The sequence below is a fragment of the Hyperoodon ampullatus genome (assembly GCF_949752795.1).
Source record: "Hyperoodon ampullatus genome assembly, chromosome: 2".
Lineage (NCBI taxonomy): Eukaryota > Metazoa > Chordata > Mammalia > Artiodactyla > Ziphiidae > Hyperoodon > Hyperoodon ampullatus.
In genome coordinates this window covers 101,684,069-101,702,543 of record NC_136915.1, presented here as the reverse complement: position 1 = coordinate 101,702,543, position 18,475 = coordinate 101,684,069, and the positions used below count along the sequence as shown (strand labels likewise).

At 45.5% G+C, this 18,475-nt stretch overlaps 2 protein-coding genes across 5 annotated transcripts in view; both read right to left on the bottom strand.

Annotated features, from left to right (window-relative positions):
• Positions 1-2,918: 2,918 nt before the first annotated feature.
• OLFML3 (olfactomedin like 3) lies at positions 2,919-5,608 on the bottom strand (the record flags this gene model as incomplete). Its single annotated transcript, XM_079698245.1, has 3 exons — positions 2,919-4,194; positions 4,506-4,791; positions 5,495-5,608. 3 exons carry the CDS (start codon positions 5,606-5,608, stop codon positions 3,374-3,376), a joined length of 1,221 nt encoding a protein of 406 aa, XP_079554371.1. The 3' UTR covers positions 2,919-3,373.
• A 6,359-nt stretch (positions 5,609-11,967) lies between these two features.
• The window catches only part of HIPK1 (homeodomain interacting protein kinase 1), a gene marked incomplete at both ends in the record, with an annotated part of 35,167 nt that continues 28,659 nt past the window's right edge, over positions 11,968-18,475 (bottom strand). For all 4 annotated transcript variants that reach the window (XM_079696985.1, XM_079696986.1, XM_079696988.1 and 1 more), the window contains 5 exons: positions 11,968-12,456; positions 13,789-13,919; positions 15,600-15,841; positions 17,436-17,642; positions 18,135-18,317. In XM_079696985.1, coding sequence (XP_079553111.1) covers positions 11,968-12,456; positions 13,789-13,919; positions 15,600-15,841; positions 17,436-17,642; positions 18,135-18,317 — 1,252 coding nt within the window. The remainder of the gene's footprint in view (positions 12,457-13,788; positions 13,920-15,599; positions 15,842-17,435; positions 17,643-18,134; positions 18,318-18,475) is intronic.

Sequence of the window (18,475 nt, the reverse complement as noted above, 5' to 3'; positions counted from 1 at the left end):
AGCCTTGGTGGCCGGAGGTAGCAAAGGAAGACGCGTCCAGGCTGCTGGGGCAGAGGAGAAAGAGAGGCTGCAGCTGCAGAGAGGGGCGAAGGGCGGAAGGACGGCCCCTGCCCTCTGGCTGAAGGACGGAAACAGCCCTCCTGGAGCAGAGACCGCACTGCCGAGGCAGCCACAGAGAGGCTCAAGAGACCCATCCTGCAGGCTGGGAGAAATACCAGAACAGTCTCAAGAGCTCTCAAAATGGGCACGTTTTGACCTAAAGCAGGTAGAGAAATGTGGAGCAGTAGAAGGGGATGCTTCCAGGCGTCTCGGGGAAGGGCGCCTGTACAAGGAGAGGCATGAGAAGGAATCCAGAAAATCTGAGGCTGGAGGAGGAGGAAGAGGCAAAGGCCTCTGGTTCCTGTTTAGCTCAGAGCCCGATTCCAGAGGAAGCACTGACAGCTGAATCAACAACTTCGTTCCTTATATATCTCTGCCCTCTCCCTCCGCCACCATCTGGGGCTCTGACAACATTGGCTCTGGTTCCCTGATGAAAATGACAAGGTGAACACGTTCCTTTCTCTCAGGGGCAGACACAAAGACCAGCATCAGGGAGGAAAGGATATTGAGAACAAAACAGGAGGGCTGGGAAGTCAGGGTGGGGAGTTCTGAGGGCAGAGTAGGGGTAAAGGGAGCCCTCTCAACCCTGCCTTGTGACAGAGAGGGAGTGCCTGGACCAAAGGTCTGGCAGACAGCTGTCCCCACAGCAGCGGCCCTTCCTGCTTCTTGACGCTATTCCTACAACCCCATCCCTGGCTTTTACTGTCTTAGGGCCAGGTGTTGGGGGCACACGTGGAACTTCTCTTTGGACTCTTAGCGCCTTTTTACCCCATAGGGTCTCTGCTTCCCACTGTCTTCCCACTGTCAACTCAAACCAGAGGTCATACCTGTTTCTGTCAAGTGACATGTTATGGAGGGTCTGAGAAGGAGCAGTGAGGCTGCTTTTTGATGACAGGATTCAGCCACGGAGGCTCTCTCCTTGAGCAGCAGATAATTAAGCTTAATGAATTTGGACAGTTCACTGGATCTGCCCACACAGTTCCACTCACCTTCTAAAACGCTTCCAAAATAGCACTAGCTATTGTACACAAGCCAAAAAAAGAAAAAACAAAAAGGAAAAAGTAGTAAGTGACAAGGCCCCAGAGATTTCTGCCCTTTCAGAAAAGTCTGAGTGAACTTTTCCAAAGAAATTTTAAGCAAGAAAAAAAAAAAAAAAGCTGGGTCTTCCCTCGTTGAGGAACCAGGGAAAAAAAGATGCCACAAAGACAGGCACACACGTTGTGAGGTGGAAGGACCCGGTGTTGGGACTCACTCCTCACACTGACATCATCTACACACAGAGACTCCAAGCTATTCCCTCCTCAGGGTCGTCAACAAGCCGTTTCTGGCAACTGGTGCTGGATCAAGATGCCTGTACAGGCGGGGCCTCACCCTCTCACACAGTGGTGTCACACTAAGGAGACGAGCCCCCCCATGTGTGCACGTCCCCACACACCCCTCCTGGGGGTCTGGCCCCCTCTTGCCCAGGCCTCCACTGAGAACTCCCTCCCTCCTCCACGCCCTCCTCAGCGAACCACGCGCTGCTAGAGCTGAGCCAGATGTTCCGTGGGCAGACCCCTCTGTGGGCTGACAGGCGGTGATTACTGCTGCCAGCCCCATATTAGAGAGAACTGAATGGGAGCGAGCCTCCACCCGCCCAGGCTCCCCACAATAGCGCCTTTGTGAGGTGCTTCACTGCCTTTCATTTCCCCTGCGTCGCCAGCCTACGTCAGGAGCAGCTCTGCCTGGGGAGGGAAGAGAAGAAGACAAAAGGAGGATCACAGGGTCCTGACTGATCCACCCTACCCTGGGGGTGGGGGAGGGGGTGGGGGGAGAAGACCGGGTCCCTTTCCCCTCCCCCCCAAGGGGTAAATAACCAGGAGGACTCCCAGGGCTGCTTGAGGTCAACTTCACGGTCTAAGCAGTGGATCTTGTCCATCAGATGGCCTTGCTCCGGAGTGTTGGACATGAGGATGAGGCTGGAGTGGGGCCTGGTACAGAGCTCAGCAGATGCCTAGAGACTGGAGTCCGAAACCGGGGTCTCCTCCTGTTCTTTCTCCCTTCTCCCTTCCCCAGATGGCCTTCTGCAATTGCAGCCCAGAGGCCAGAGTGCTAGGCAGGAAAGGGTTAAGTTTCCAGGATTTCTGGACAGACTTCAGCCAGGTTCCAGGACTGGGGTAGGTATGTGGGGGTGAGGAGGGTGGTGGGAGGGATGTGTTGGGAAACTGGTAAGACTAACATCTGGGACGTGGTCACTGCCCCTCCTCCTCGCCCAAACCACAGACGCCGTGGCAGCAGGAAAATCAGAGCGGTTCAGACCAAGCGCGATTGTGCAACCTGGCCCTGGTGATGAGCTTGATGCTGGAGATGGGAATGGGGTTCGGTCCTGGGGGCAGAGTCCACTTCATGGGTGAGACTTAAAGTTCTTACAGAACCCACACGCATTCAGGGCTCTGGTTTCCACATTCGACTTCAGTGTGACTAAAACCCATTGTCTGCATCAAAACCTCGGAGAATTGGAATTGGAAGCTGTGCCCCTGGGCCTCAGTCTCGCGGTCGGAGGCGCGGTGCTGCTGGTGGTTCTGGGAGGGCTGCTGCGGAGGACGGTGGGCACCAGGGGCTTTCGCCCCAGCCTCTGGAAGTGCTGGGATTCTGCCGCCTCCCCAGGCACCTCCCAGTGAAGTCTGAAACTGGAGAAGCCCCTCTCGCTCGGCAAGGGAGCCCAGCCAAGTCCCTAATGCAGCTTAAGGGGCGGGGATGGGGCAGAGAAGATGGACGATCACGGGGAGAAATCTGATCTGAGGGCTACCCCAAACAAACACAGGCAAGGAGCAGTGGATTTTCCTTTTAATGCAAAACGCTGCAGTACAGAACGAGTCCCATCCTCTAGGGCACTGAAGGGAGAAGGGAGAGAGAGCAGAGTCTAACATCTCCTCCTAGCCCTCTCTCCCCTGACTCGCACTGAGGCAAGAAATATTCTGTTGCCTGTTCACTGGGGTTGCCCCCATATGTATAAGGGTCAGAGCCCTGGAACTGGCTCATCTTTCACCGGCCTGAAATCTGTTGTCATGGGGCAAGAGAGGAGTGAACATTTAGGGCTTTCTCTCTTTTAGCTCTAAAAGGATTCCTCGAGATCTGGAGTCCCAGGTGAAATGAAGGGGCAATGAGAATTTGGCTTCCATTGGCTGAAAATATGAGATGTGAATCACAACTTGCCCGGAATGACGAGCAGGGAATTTAGTCGGGATATAAATGTATGGAGGTGAAAGAGATTCAAAAAACAAGACTAGCTCCCTCAAACTTCTTCCTCTTTCTTCCTCATCTCCAGCTTATAGACAATCTGGTAGCCATCATCCCAGGCATAAAGCTGGCGCTCTCGGGGGTTATAGCGGAGGCTGGAGTGGGCACCATATCGGCGGGGGAAATAAGGGAGTGCCGCCCTTTCAGGGGTCAGGGTGCCACTGGCATCAAAGGAGCACTGGATGCGGGCCCGACTGGCAGGGCGGGTATTATAAACAACGTATAGGGTCCCACAGATGACAAAGGCAGCCTCAGCATTCTCTCTGGGACATGGTGTGTCCCACTGCTGCTCTGTGTCCAGTGTCTGCGGGTCTAACTTGGCCAGACACAAGTGCCTGTCGTCCTCCCGGGTGGCATAGACAGCCCAAAGGCCCTCCTCATCAGCCGCCAGGTCTATGTACGTGTCTGCCGTCAGCCCGTACGGGGGGATCAAACCCTCTGCTGGGAACACTGAACTGTCCACCACTGTTCGGTTTGCCAGGTGGAATTTGATGAGCTGCAAAGTGTTCTCCAACTCACCGCCCCCTCCAGGTCCTCCAGGGGGCCTCCGGGCATAGTAAAGAAAGCCACCATATACCAGCTGGCCTGTGCCTACCCAGGGGAAGGGCACCCGGACTCGGGAAGCTTTCCGGGCAGCCATGGCAAGGGTGAAGTCACGCAGCCTTGGGAAGACAAAGGCTGTGTCATTCTGGGTCCCATCTAACACGTAGATCTTCTCTGCTGGCCCCAGTGGATCCTTGGTCCACAGACCAGCTGGGCCACCAAACCGCTTCAGGATCTTCATTGATCTCACCTGAGAGATTGTGTAGCCACAGTCTGGTGGGAAAGGAGAAAAGCACAGGACAAGGAAAAACAGGCAAGAGTTAGATGCTCACTGCAGGAACTCCCCAGGGTGGGCTATTTGGAGAACAGTGGGCCTTTGCCCAGTGGACGCCTCCACTCTCATGGAGGATTGGGAAAAAGAGCACCACAGAGCCCTGGGTCCCCAGAAACTCTCCTTAATGAACCTGATAGTACAGAGATTTCCCTAAAACAGATTCTAGAAGATAGAGCCAAATGGACTGGGATAAGGAGAAAAAAGGGAAAGAACCAAGGAAGAATACGGGGGTCTGTTTCAGATTGCTTACCTGTCACCATATCGTACTTCTCATTTCTTCTGCCCTTGCCTTTGGCCCCAGGGCCTCCAGTCACCTTCTCATCAACCTCTACACAGGGTAGGGCTGGGTTCTGGGACTCCAGATAGTCCACCTCCCGCTCCAGACGGTCCACTCTCCCCGAGATGGTGTCAGCCTCAGTTCTGAGTGCCTCCCGCTCCTTCTCGGCCACCTCCAACAGCGGCAGCATCTTGTTCTTGAAATCCCGCAGCTCAGCAGCGTGCCGACTGCTCTGGTCCTGGCACTGGGCCAGCCGTTCCTAAAGGGATGGGGCAGCAGGAAGGAGGGCCGAAGGGTTACAACTCCCAGGCAGGGAGAGGCCCAGCCAGGGAGTCAGGAATGGGAAAAAGCAAAACTCAGCCAGGCATCAGCGTCCCCTTCAACCTCCACAGAGAGAAAACCAAATGTTCAAGATGCTAAAATGTGCAAAGAGCTCAGCTAAGATCCATCTAGGCCCCAATCCCGACTCTGCATCCTCCGGCCGTGCTGTGAGCAGTGCCACTGACTTCTCTTGAGCCTCTAGGGCAGTCTAAGTGCATGAGGGTGAGAAGGGATCTCTGCTCCATTATACAATCCTCCTCTTGGGAATTAGGATGATACAGACTCCAAGCTGTTAAAAAGGCAGAAAGTTACACATTCTCTGAGAACTTCCAACTTTTAATAGAATCATCAGCTCGTCCTGAGATGCATCCCCACAATTCTAGCTCTCATTTCCACTCTCTTCCCTTATCCCATCTAATCCCAGGGGTGAAACACAAAGGTCTATTTGCTTTGGAATTGCTTTATGTATGTGGGGAAAGAGGAGGACTTACAATTTTGAGGATCCTCTTATTAAAAGATGGAGTTTTATGTAGGTTCTTACAAGAGCCCTAATTTGTCAACCCCACATCCCTGACAAACTGGGTGAATCAACAGATGTGGAATCCTTCCAGGCTGGGCCAGAAGAGAAAGGAGACACCTACCTCTAAGGCAGCTAGTCGGCGTTCCATATACTCCACAAGGTGGTGCTGCTGTCCTCGAAGGGGTCCCGACCAAGACAAAAGGAACAAGATAAGGAGCGGGGTGCAGGGCCCCATGGCTACGGGAGAGTAGGGCCAGGGCAGACCAAGTGTGTAGTCGTGTGCACACGGCCTCTTCCACTCAAGCCGGCGGGTTAGCTTTGGAGGCCGGGCTGGGGGCGGTGCCTTCTCTCTTGCAGGATCTCAGGGCTCTCTCACTACTCTGGAATGCTTTCAGTCTCTTTACAGGCCCCACCCCCTCCTTTCCGCTTGGATTGATCAAACACAGATGGCCCTATTGCAGAGCAGCCAGAAGGCTTAACCGTCTCCCGCCTAGGCCGTGGGCTCCCCAGGAGAGGAGAAGGAGATTGGAAACCCTAGGGCAAAGGCCTTCTGGGCAGTCACCCAGGAAAAGGAGCTAGCAGGGGGAGGCAAGAGGCTCCGGAGGAAACTCAGCAAACTCTATTCCTGCTTTAGAATGCTTCCAATGCTGACTTAAGAACCATCCTTCGTAAATCCTTTCCTTTCTCAGCAATAACAGCATGGATTGTTTTCTGCCTTTAGTGGAAGCTGGAAGCAGGGGAGATGAGGTTTGAGGGGAAGGGGTGGGAAAAAAGGCCACAGTGGTCAAATCTGTAGTACCTTCTTCTACAGCTCACTGGCGCCATCTTGTGCTAAGCACCTGGTGTCATCTCAGAATTAATAGGGAAACCAAGTTCACCTCCAGTGGAAAATTTCCCGCAAAGCAAGCCAAGTAGATTGAATTTACAAGGGTCTTCATGATTAAAATGCAGCTTTCCCCACGGACTATCCAATTACTTATGGGGCTATCCCAATCTCTCTCTGATTTAGCCTAAGAAAGAGAATGTATCTGAGATTAAAACTAAAAAACAAAAACCAAAAAACCCAAAACAGGTCATTGAGAAATTAGTAAATTAATTCTTGATTATCTGGAAGTAAGACTGACTGCAGTCTTTCTATATACAGTCTTCCTTTGCCTGAAAGCTTCTAGGCATATTCTCTTACCCAAACTGGGGAGTGTCCAGTGAATTCACACTAATTTTACATTCATTTATTTAGGAAAAAAAAATCTGAAAAATATATATGTTGCAGTCTAAATCAAAATAAATGTACTCTGACTTCCCTACTAATGGGAGAGAACAGACTATTGATAACTTCTCTTGGTTATGGCTCAAAAGGGTGTTTCTAAATGTTTCTCATTTCCATATCCCAACTATGACTACAGGAGCCCAAAAATAATATTAATGGCCACTGTAAGATAGACTTGTCCTGAAACACATGCGTCAAAAGAAGTCAAATGAGCATAGCATTTATTCAGAGCCCCGCAGTGATGAATCTAGACAAATCTCTAATTCTTTATCAGGAGAAATTTTACTTTAATCACTCACTTAAGAGAAATCTGAGCCAAAGTCCTCCTCTAAAAAAAAAAAAAAACTATTCCTTGGACTTGAGGACATGGGGAGGGGGAAAGGTAAGCTGGGATGAAGTGAGAGTGGCATGGACATATACACACTACCAAATGTAAAATAGCCAGCTAGTGGAAAGCAGCCGCGTAGCATAGGGAGATGTGACCACCTAGAGGGGTGGGATAGGGAGGGTAGGAGGGAGACGCAAGAGGGAGGAGATATGGGGATATATGTATATGTATAGCTGATTCACCTTGTTATAAAGCAGAAACTAACACACCATTGTAAAGCAATTATACTCCAACAAAGATGCTATAAAAAGAAAAAAAAAAAACGATTCTTCTAACAGTGCAGCTTTCTGAAAGGAGGGGGAAATAGCATCGTCTTGTGGTTATTCTTATTTGCATTCTGGTACTTTAGATGTTTGGTGGAACATGCTAGGAAGCAAAGTTTAATTAGCCTGTGTCAGAAGTTTCTGCATCTTTCAAAGGGCCAGATCCAGATGATCTTAAGTTAGGGCCCTGGACACTCCATTCTTGGGAAGTATTCCCTACCGACCCGTTTATTTCTGGTGCGGAGATTTGTATGAAGAATGAAGTTGTCTCTAACACTCTACTGGCGTTCAGATGCAATGTATTTAGCCACTCCAAAGATACCAATTGTTGATCCCCTTTGTACCCCTATAAGAAAAAACAGCCACATGAATCAGAAAATTTACCCATTTTATTGATGCATTGCAATTGCTCTACATTTTACCATATTATGTAGAAAATACTGAAAATACAAGCTACTTTGTAAAACCAAAGACAAACATTGAATCCAAAGATAAACTATGTTTTTACACAATGGACCCTTTTCCCGTAGTTAGTATTAAATTTTAAATATCTATTTCTTTTTGTTAAAATGATTATTTTACATACTCCCTAAGTACATCTGCATTACAAACATAGCTCAGTAATTCTCAGAAACTGTTTCTAGAGGCTTGTCATAAAAGGAAGCGCACAACCAGAAAAGGGAGAAAGCAAAAAAAGTTTAAATCGCACACAATAACTAGCATATCAAATACATTTAATAAACTTGGAATTCCATTGCAATATCAAGGATTCAAAGCAGAAGTACTAACGTTACATATAATGTACATAAAATGTACTGCTACATGTAGTGAGATTATTTTTCAGGCTGAATCAAAACCACATATTATATAAAGTTTAGCAACAAACAACCATGTAGACATGCTGCACCATCCATCAGTTAAAAAAAAATTGAAACAGGAAGCAGGCTTGGGTCATTCCTGTCACTGAGAGGCAATTTCCTATCCTAAAACAAACCATCCTAAACAGTGGGTTTTTGCATAATAATGCTGAATAAAACACACACTACTGCGCTTGCCTGGCTAAGGGCAGTCAAGTTTAGCCCCTCTAGTGGAGGATGGATGGATGGTCAGAACTGTTTAAATGGAGTTCTCATTCCTGGGGCTGGGATTTTAGCTGAGCACTGACCATAGTATCACTTCCTGGAAGATACTAAAAACTCCGGAGTGATCAAGTGTCCTGATGAGCCTAGAGTGGCTGTACCTAACCCGTCCCATTTTCTCTCTCACCCTGAAGGGGAGAAGCTGGAAATACAAGTTCTGACAGGACTTAAAGCCTTAAGCTGGTCTGAGGTCAGGCCACTGTGACCTGGGCCAGCTGCTCACTTTATTCTTGGAGCTTCCCCCATCCTGTCAGGGCCAGCAATGTTAAGCCCCAGAGACAGAATCTAAAGCCACACTGAGCACATACACATTCAGCAGACACAGGTGGATTTTTATCTTGGTAAATCTGAAATGCCAATGTGCAAAACTAAGACTGAAGATCTCTAAAATTCTTAAAGCCACACACTGCTAGTAAGGTGATTATGGTAACAATATAAGCTCTTGGTATTGTCTTCTCCCCGTGAAGACTCCTATCTTAAGTGGTATCCACTTACTGGACTGGGGGTGGGGGGTAGGGTGCGCAGGAGTGGAGTGTTTTTTTCCTGCATCTCATTTCTTACAAAAACAACAAATCTTATCCCTTGTAAAGATAAGGAACAAAAAATATTTCCATTAGAAACTAGATCTGCCTTTGAGCAAGAAAATGAGAATGCGCTTGGCAAAAAGAGACACAAAGATTGCACACGCTGACCAGAAAACTGTATAACACTAGTGACAGAAACTATACAAACTGCTTGGGTATCTTGACCAATATAGTGCTGAAAACCCAAAATAATGCTAAAAAAGAAAAAAGTAGAAAACACCAACATGTTCCTGGTAGGCTGTACTGACTATCTGCCCCATCTTGAAAGCCCTTCCTCCTTACAATGAAGAAATTCCAAATACCTTGACAGCTCCTCGGTGTTCAACCTGGTACAGAGCTTGCCGACCAGGCTCCATGAAATCTCCCATCTCCATCCTGCACCTCCTTGACACCATCTCTACAAAGAACCAGTCCTAGACTTATCCCTCAAATACGTAATTTTCAGTTCAGATGGAACATGTCTACATCTTAGGGTTAACCTTCTTCCCCCAAATCTTTAATGGGCAGGAACTTTGCCATCCCCAGTACTCTCTACTTGACCCAGATCCGTGTAGGAGCTGAGAGTACAAGGACACTTTCACAGTTTGAAGGGCCCCAAGAATACACAAGTTGTTAAAAAGAAACCTCAAAAGCCCGATGGCTCAACAGGCTTTGGTTCCTTCTAAATATTCTTCACCAGCTAAGAAACCTTTCTTTGAGTTCCCTGTCACCAGTGGCTTCACAAAACTCCTCCTCATAGTATTGGGGATGTGGGAAGCAATACAACAGGCTCTTTGGTATAAACACATCTGTTACATGTTTTTTTCAACAAGCAAATATTTTACTAGGAATATCAACTATTTGCAGGAAGGACTGCCACATGGGAAAAGGAAAAAATAAATCTCATCTAAAAGTGATTGCACATACTTAAAAAAAAAAGAAAGAAAAAAGAAAAAAATGCATATTTAATATTGGCTTGACTCCTCTCACCTGCTTCCCGAATTCTCACAGAAGCAAGGTAGCAATGCACAGTGAGAGAGCCACATGGGGAAAATGCTTCTGTGAGAATTCGGCTGAGAATCCAAAATGGAAAGGGGTAGAGGTGGCGGTAAAAAAGAGAAGCTGCTGTTTTTATTTTTCAGTGTCGGCAGGGAAACTGAGAACAATGCATATACACAACACAGCTATTAATCCTGTTCTGATAAATCCCAGTGAACAGCTTAGGGTCCACGGGGGCTTGCTGGTCCGTCCTAAGGCAAGCTCACTGTAAACTCTATTAACCACTACATTATCATATAAGGCACTACAATAAGGGAAGGAGGAGAAAGGGAAGGAAGAGACACACACTGAACAACTCCTCACCAGACACACCTGTGCAAAACAATTCCAAGGGTCTCCTCTCCTTGCAGGCAATGCCCCTGCTCACTCAGCACTACAGTAATATGCTCTAATATAATTGCAATTAGTTCACATACATTCCAACAAGTATCAGTTCATTTTGGTTTAAATACAATGGAGACATCAATTCCATCTCCGGGGTAACACTGGAGGATCAGAAACACACTAAATACACAATTCAAGTGTAATCACTACACATCTGATTACAAATAACATTTTGGGTTAGCAGGAAAAATTGCTTGTTATATTCTTCTAATCAATATGTACATATTTAATTATGCAAAATATTAAAACACCACCATTACAAAACTTCTAAAATATTTTTAAATTCAGTAATAAATTTTTAAAATATTTTTTGCAATTCCTACATGCACTTATTATATAAGTCTTAATAAGAGAGCATTCAATTTGCTGCTGGCATACAAAGAAAGCTACTTTAAAGTATAAAAGCTATACACAACGTTTCTTATCTGGTTTCAGATCCTTTAGCTTTCTCCCCAAATAAATCACATAGAATGAAGGGAGAGCTGAGGCAAAGAGAGAAAGAGGTGTATTATTGAAAATTCATACTAATATTCAGGCAAAGCTCATCAATGCCAACAACCTTTAGGCAAAGCTCATCAATGCCAGTATCGCATAATACAAAGAGATTTTGCATATAATAAAACAACTACCACCATACAATAATAACCACCTTAATGGCTTTTCCAATAATAAAATTTAAGCTAAATCAGAGAGAAGGACTTTTTAAAAATAATTTAAAAAGAATGCACAGGGCTTCATTTAGAAAGAATACCTGGTGCTTTCACGGTAGGTATGGATTCTCTCACACTAAGTTACCAGCAAATGGTGAGCTGCCTTTTTAACACTACTTTAATAATAAACACAGGAGCAACTGAGAGAATCCCAACAGTAACAGAGAGTAGTATGTAACCAGTTTTGCAAAAATAACAATTTCCCACTAAATATAACAGGACATGAAAACAAAATTAAAACACTGTAAGCTTAAATGTCCCATTAGCAAAGGTAAAATTTTGAGGAGAAATGCGAGATAGTAAAATACAGACTTGTGCAAGCTGCTCTTAAGATAAGCAATTAAGTCTTGGTTTTTAAACAAGCAGAAAGTAATGATTTTTCTTTTCTTGTTACCAGATTTCAAGTTCTTCTATCAGCATTTTCCCTCTGACCAGCAATTACAATAAAATAAAGTTAAATAAAGAGGAACTTCACTTGTTTTTTAAAAGCATTTATAGAAATCAAGTCAGAGAGAGAAAATATTTTTCAAAGGTTAACTTCAGAATGATCTCTCTTCCTTGGTAACTGCAGACGATGGGCATCTGAACTCTTCCAAATACCAAAAATGCTGTCACAAAAATAAAGAATTAAAAAATAGGGCAGACTTTGGGAGACTACAACAATGCAGTCAACACTGAGACAGGTTCCCCAGAGAAAAGCCTTCTGCTTCAGTGGGCCCCTGCAGAGCAAGTTGCTGGCTAAGGAGTTTCAGGAGAGGGTGAGGGAGGAGCTCATCACAGCCCATTAAGAACGCTGACCCCTCCTCCCTCACACTCACCAACTACAAGTAAGAATACTGGCTGATCTTGGTAGGGCTCAGTGGGTATCCAGTGTAAATGGTTGAGCCTCGGGAAGACCCAATGTAAGACTGGGTGGCAAATTGGTGTTGGTACTGAGCAGGGGCCACGCTGGCAGAAGTGAGGAGACTGGGCCCAACACTGACAGGGACCTGGTGCACCAGAGTGCTAGGGTGGGTGGTATACGCTGCAGCATGCCTTGAGGAGCCCTGCGGGGAGAAGAGATGAGCAATGGAGCTGGTGGAGCCCAATGCAGCAGCAGAAGTGGGGGCAGCATACGTATACAGGTGAGGCTGGCTTGGCAGGTGAGCAGGGGCTGGGGCCAGGTGTGGGTGCCCGGTCGAATGTAGTGGGCTGCCATGCTGGAAGGCGTAAGGGGCTTGGGAGAGTGGGGTCACAAACGCCTGCTGCCTGCGGGGGGCAGGGTTGCTGCTTCTCTCCTGCGAGGTTGGAGCTGACGATGACTGCTGGTTCTGGAAGGAGGAAGAAGGGAGTGAGGAATCTTGAGGTCACCCTGGCTCAGGGCACCAAAGGCCAATTTGAGAGTTGAGGTTCTAACTCATACTGCTTCTGGGCTGCCATAGCATAGAATCTCCCAGACTGACAATGCTGTCAGAAGTGAGCCATCCATCCCTCTGCCTCCTGGCAGAATAGACCCTAACCCAGCCCAGACAGCAGCAGTCTGCTCTCAAGTATGACAGAGGAAAGGGGGAAATCAAGAGTTCATAGGGGGCTTCCCTGGTGGCGCAGTGGTTGAGAGTCCGCCTGCCCATGCAGGGGACGCGGGTTCGTGCCCCGGTCTGGGAGGATCCCACATGCCGCGGAGCGGCTGGGCCCATGAGCCATGGCCGCTGAGCCTGCGCGTCTGGAGCCTGTGCTCCACAACAGGAGAGGCCACAACAGTGAGAGGCCCGCGTACAGCAAAAAAAAAAAAAAAAAAAAAAAAGATTAAAAAAAAGAGTTCATAGGGTTACTCACTCCTGCAAGTAAATAACTGTCGACTCAATTCGCCCTGTTCTGGCGTCAGTGACTGAATTTTTCCTAACCTTTCTTCCTTTGTCATTGTTTTCTCTTGCTCTCCTCTAAGTTCTTCATATCCCTTCATATCCCTCTTGAATTGTGGAGCCCAAGACACATGCACTAACTCGAATTTGCACTTGCATGTGCTCGCTCTCTCTCACACACACAACACAACCACACAATTATACCCTCATATTTACACTTTCTCACTACTAGTAGACATCATACAAGCATCAGAATTTCAGCTGAGGAAAAAGTGAACACAAATAGAATAGTGACCCTCCCCGACCCATCAGAGGATCAGATGGGGAGAAAAAAGCCCCAAATCCCAGACTCAGGCACCATGTAAGACTAGAACCAGTTGATTAAGTATCCAGAAAGCTTTTTCACTGTCTCTTGCTTCAAGTAAACAGTGTAAGGCTCAGGTTATTTATGACCCAGGAGATAAAGAAAGAGAATCTGGTCTCAATGCATGTGGTGGTGCAGAACCAGGCAAGAACTAAAGCATCCTAAGCACTTTCTAAATTCCACACATTTCTCTAATCTTCCAGGATAGACTAGGGAGGTCTGATGGAAAACCTGGAATGTACATTCTGAACACATTTACAGAGGGAATGAAGAGACACAGCACATACAGATATGACATAGGCCATGGAACACCAAATTGTTTTGACACAAAAGGGGCTTCATTTGGCTTTATTCAGCAGTCAAGCCAGAAGCAGGGTTCTCCAGGGAGTAACAATAGCGGGGGCCCCAAACAGAAGGCAGCAGCCCCTAGTGCTTACCTGGCTAAGGTTGAGTGGCTGTGCTGCGCTGGTCCCCCCGCGCTGAGCTCGATATCCTGTGGGGGTGATACAGCATCCAGATGACTGCCCGCTCACTGAAGCCACTGGCTTGGTCTTACTGCTCAGGAGACCTAAGAAAGGGTCAGGCTTTAGTTATGAGTAGACACAGACTCAGTATCACTGAGCTAAACCTCAGATGGCATCATATTAATCAGTCCATGTTTGTATGAGGTTTGTAAGAGTTAAGGTTTCATGTGTATCTTATTTCCTCAATTACATTTACACTAGAAGAACAAAAACTGTATTATCCATTTCTTTTCTGTTTTTCTACAAAGCTCCATAAAGATCTTTAAAAGGTTCACTTCAGTAAATATTATCTAATCTCCAGTAATGTGAAAGGTACTATTAGAAATATAAACACAAGTAAGACACGGTCCCTGCTCTCAAGGAGCCTAGAGTTTATGTAGGAAGGGATTAAACAAGTACAGAAATGACAATGTGAAGCTGAGTAAGATATTGGTAATATTTAGGAACATTTAGGTGTCAAAGGGGTTTAAAGGAAGACAAGATTATATCTTCTTGGGCATTCACTGTCTTCAAATTCTAAGAAACTGCAGAAAGTGCAGCTGAATATAAGCACGATCAATTTTCAAAATTTTGCTTCCTTCTGTGGTCCCACTAGGAAAACTGGAGCATTTATTCAGTGACTTAGGGAGCAACCTATTTTCTTTGGACCCAATAGTGGACAGAGCTCCTAATAATGTTTCTCAGTAGCCTGGCATCAGGAAGTTTTGCCCTGTCTGCATTGGGCAGTTGTCTACTTCTCAGGAGGAGAACCACACGTCACCCTCAAACTAGAACACTGTTTATGTCTTCGGCAGTATTATAATTCATGGTAAAACACTAATTTATAAAAGTACGAAGAGATGGCTATATCGATGCCAAACTTTCACAGTCCTCGCCTTTGGTGTATAGAGTTGCCACTGGAAAAGAGCTGCCTAGACAAGGACTACATTTTTCTGGGCCCCCTTGTCTCTAGGTGGAGCCATGTGATGAGTTTTCACTATTTCCGGGGCTAAAGAGGTTAAAAACTGTGTGTGCCTCCTCCATACTTTCCTTCTCCTTCTGATTGGATGCCGAGGATTCCAAGGCTCTGATCCTTAACTCGCTGCCAGGCCTACCAACCAGGAGCACTTGCACTGGGAACTCATATGACTAAGAAATAAATTTCTATTATGTTAAGCCACGAAAACCGGGGCTTGTTACTGCAGTTAGCATTTCATTACCCAATAACTGAACCAGGGAACCTAAAACCAGCATCTCACAAAGCAAAACAGATGGAGGTAATTTGGTTGATAATACAACCCACAAAAGCATCACTGCTATGCCACTGGGCAAGAAAAGACCTAAAGTACATATTGTTTTCCAAAAAAACTTTTGCAATCACTTTTAATATTATCAGTTCCCGTTCATTACTGGATTGTCAAATCTGAATCACCTGTGGCAAAAAAACCTGCCTGTTAATTCTCCCTGCCATCTAACAAAAGTCGTATCTACCTTCTCCCATCAACAGTGAGTGTATTACTGTGTCTACAAACTCACTTTTATATTGATCCAAGCAAAATAAACACAGGAAGATAAACTGATGGCCAAAAATAATTTCACATCACAAGGAACTGATTTCTGAACTAGGCAATTTTTAGGAAAAATCTATGCCACTGGTCTGTACCATTGGCAAAAATATATTATAGCAAAATACTAAAGATACACACATCAAAGGAGCATTCAACTCCAGCTGTGAAGAAACTCACCTGAGGCCTGGGTTGCTACAGTGCAGTCACCAAGCTGAGTTTTCAGTGGAGGTACAATGATGGTGCGGGTGCCAGTGCCATCCCCCACGACTCTGCTGGGACCCTCCGGAAGGGGTCCACTATTGCCCCGGAGAGCACTCAGGGTATCAGTGGAATATGGGCTGCTCAAGGAAGAGTCAGAGTCTGGAGAATCATTGACAGTGACATAACTGATGACATTAGACCGTGCCTTCAGGCCAGAGCTGAGGAGAAGAAAATACATGAAAATTCAACCCCCTTTTAGCAATGTTTCTTTGCTGGTCTCTGGTCTTCCCATAATAAAAATGATGATAATCATAATGCTAGTAATAATAACAACAGTAGCAGCAACAAATTTCTGAGTGCTTATTATGCATCAGGCACTATTCTTACACTCTACACATATCTCACTGAATCCTCACAACACTTCCATGAAGTAGGTACTTTATCCCTGTTTTGCAGATAAGGCAACTGAGGCAGAAGGAGATGGAGATTAAGAAACTTGACCAAGGTCACACAAGTGGTAAGTCGTGAAGACAGGATTCAGATCCAGGACAGAATGACTCCAAAGTACACACCTCTAGCAACTATTCTATGTTGCCGCTTAGCCATTCCCATTCGCAGTTATTTCACCAGTATTCTTCAAACACCACTTTATTTTCATATCACCCTGCTAGACTATAAATGGTTCTTTACTGTATCTAATCAAACTTCTCACTATAGGTGTTTCTAAAAAAAGTTTCTTCACAAAATGATCCCTACCTTACTAACTTTACCTTTTCCTTAATTTTTAATAGGCTTGCCTCAGGTCAAAGCAATCCTGCTGGTTATATAATTTTTGCCAGTACTAGGCCCCTTTTCTTCACTGGAAAGTTTACTTTTTTCTTCCCCAAATCAGTTCAATAACCACTTTCAAAACTTAGTTTCAAGTCTATTTACCATTTGTAAATAGCCATTTGTAAATACCATTTGTAAATAGCCCTTTTGAAGTATTTCATTCTAAAGTTACTCTTTCAAGTTCATTTAAACTTCATTTACACGTGATGACTCTGTTAAGTCTCCTAAGTTACTTTCATGCATGAATCCTTCCTCCTCAGGTAAAAGTAGAGTTATTGCCTCTTCTATATGCCTAACACCAAAAACGCAATGAAGAAGAACACAGAACAATGAAGGCAACTGACTATGTTCACACCAAGAGAGGTGTGTATCACAGTTCTTAAATGTATCCTATCTCTCTTAGTTAACTGCCCAATTAAGGACTTGGATTAAGGTGCTGGGATAAGAGGAAATAATCTGGTACTTAAATTCGTAAGCTGAATGACCATATAGCAGAGGGGGGAAAAGAAGGTAGCCCTACTTAAAGTTCTACCTCTTCCAAAGAGGTCTGTTCAGATTAAAAAATTGCACGAATTTCATATAATCTCACATCTACCAACTTGTTCCAATTAATTATTTTTTACATGCTTCTGTTACAGTATCTGTTTTCAGACTCTAAAGTTCCTTAAAGGCAGGGGATCATGTCTGTAGTATATAATGTGCATTCCAAGCCAGAATAGCCTGACAACGTAATCTATACCTTCCATCTAATGTATCTGAACGACTGATTTAACTGATGAACATGTATAATATTACAGAAAACTTGACAATGCTCAGTTATGGAAACTTGAGTGTTCTGGCTCACTCATCCACGGCCATGCTTCCTAAATACCCCTTTTTAGTCCTTCCTTTCATAGCCAAAATTGAGCCACTTGTGTGAAGCCAACAGACTAAGACCAAGGGCAGGAGCCACAGAGCTAGGGAACCATTCACCTGCCTTACCTATTGGGCTTGTATTTGTTGTCCTCTTCCTCATCAGTGTCACTGCGGATAGTGATGACACTCACAGGAGGGCTGGGAGTATCTGGAATGATGATTGGCTGATGCTGATCTTGTACAGGGACTAGGGAATTATAAGAAGATGTGGTACGGAGGGGGCTGCTCCCAACCAGAGAATAGACTTGAGAAGGCAGAACATCCAGAGAGGACCTGTAGGAAAAGGTCACAAGAAAGATCATTCAGTGCTTGGTCCCCAAAACTAGATATCTTTTCCCCAGAACTCTTTCCAATTTGCTCTTTGATTCCTTCTTACCAAATCATTAAGCCAATACACTTAACTATAAAAGTTCCAATAAAAAATAAACTAGCCACTCTAGCCAGGGTTTCCAGGACAAGAACACCAAAATTAGAATATAGATTTTATTTTTGTATGCCCTTTACCCCATGGTTAAATTTCACTCTGTGAAGTGGGCAGAAAAATAAAAGCATCAGCCAAAAGAAGGCTGGATTCAAAGTGGCAGCAGAGAGAAAGGATTAGCATAACCAGAACACCTTTGTATGCATGCCCGAAGGTTAGCTCTTTTCAATTTGGCAGCTTCTTGCTGCCTCATACCAAAAGTGTCTATACTCCAACACTCTAAATGCCAGGCGACATATCTTTCAAACTGGCAGTTTTAACTATCGGCCCGAACAGAGACTTACTTAGAAGAGACTGGAGCAGACTGCTTATTCTTCTTTGAAGGGAGGGAACTGGATTGTTGTTGTCTGACAACATGGGCAACGCCAACATTAAGGGGCTGAGCAGTGGCCAATGTCACATGGTTAGTCAGCAAGGATGGCTGCTGCATAATAGTGCTGTACTGGTTGCCATGAGAGTGGGCATTCCTGTATCATCAGAAAGAGAAGCATGAATGCTGAAAACGCTGGGAAGTCAGGACGAAATAGGTACTAAAAGCAATTAAAACAACCAAATAAAGCTGTGTTTTATTATTGTAGTTGGGCACCTGGATTATAAGGCTTTAGGGGTTTTCACTGTATGGTTT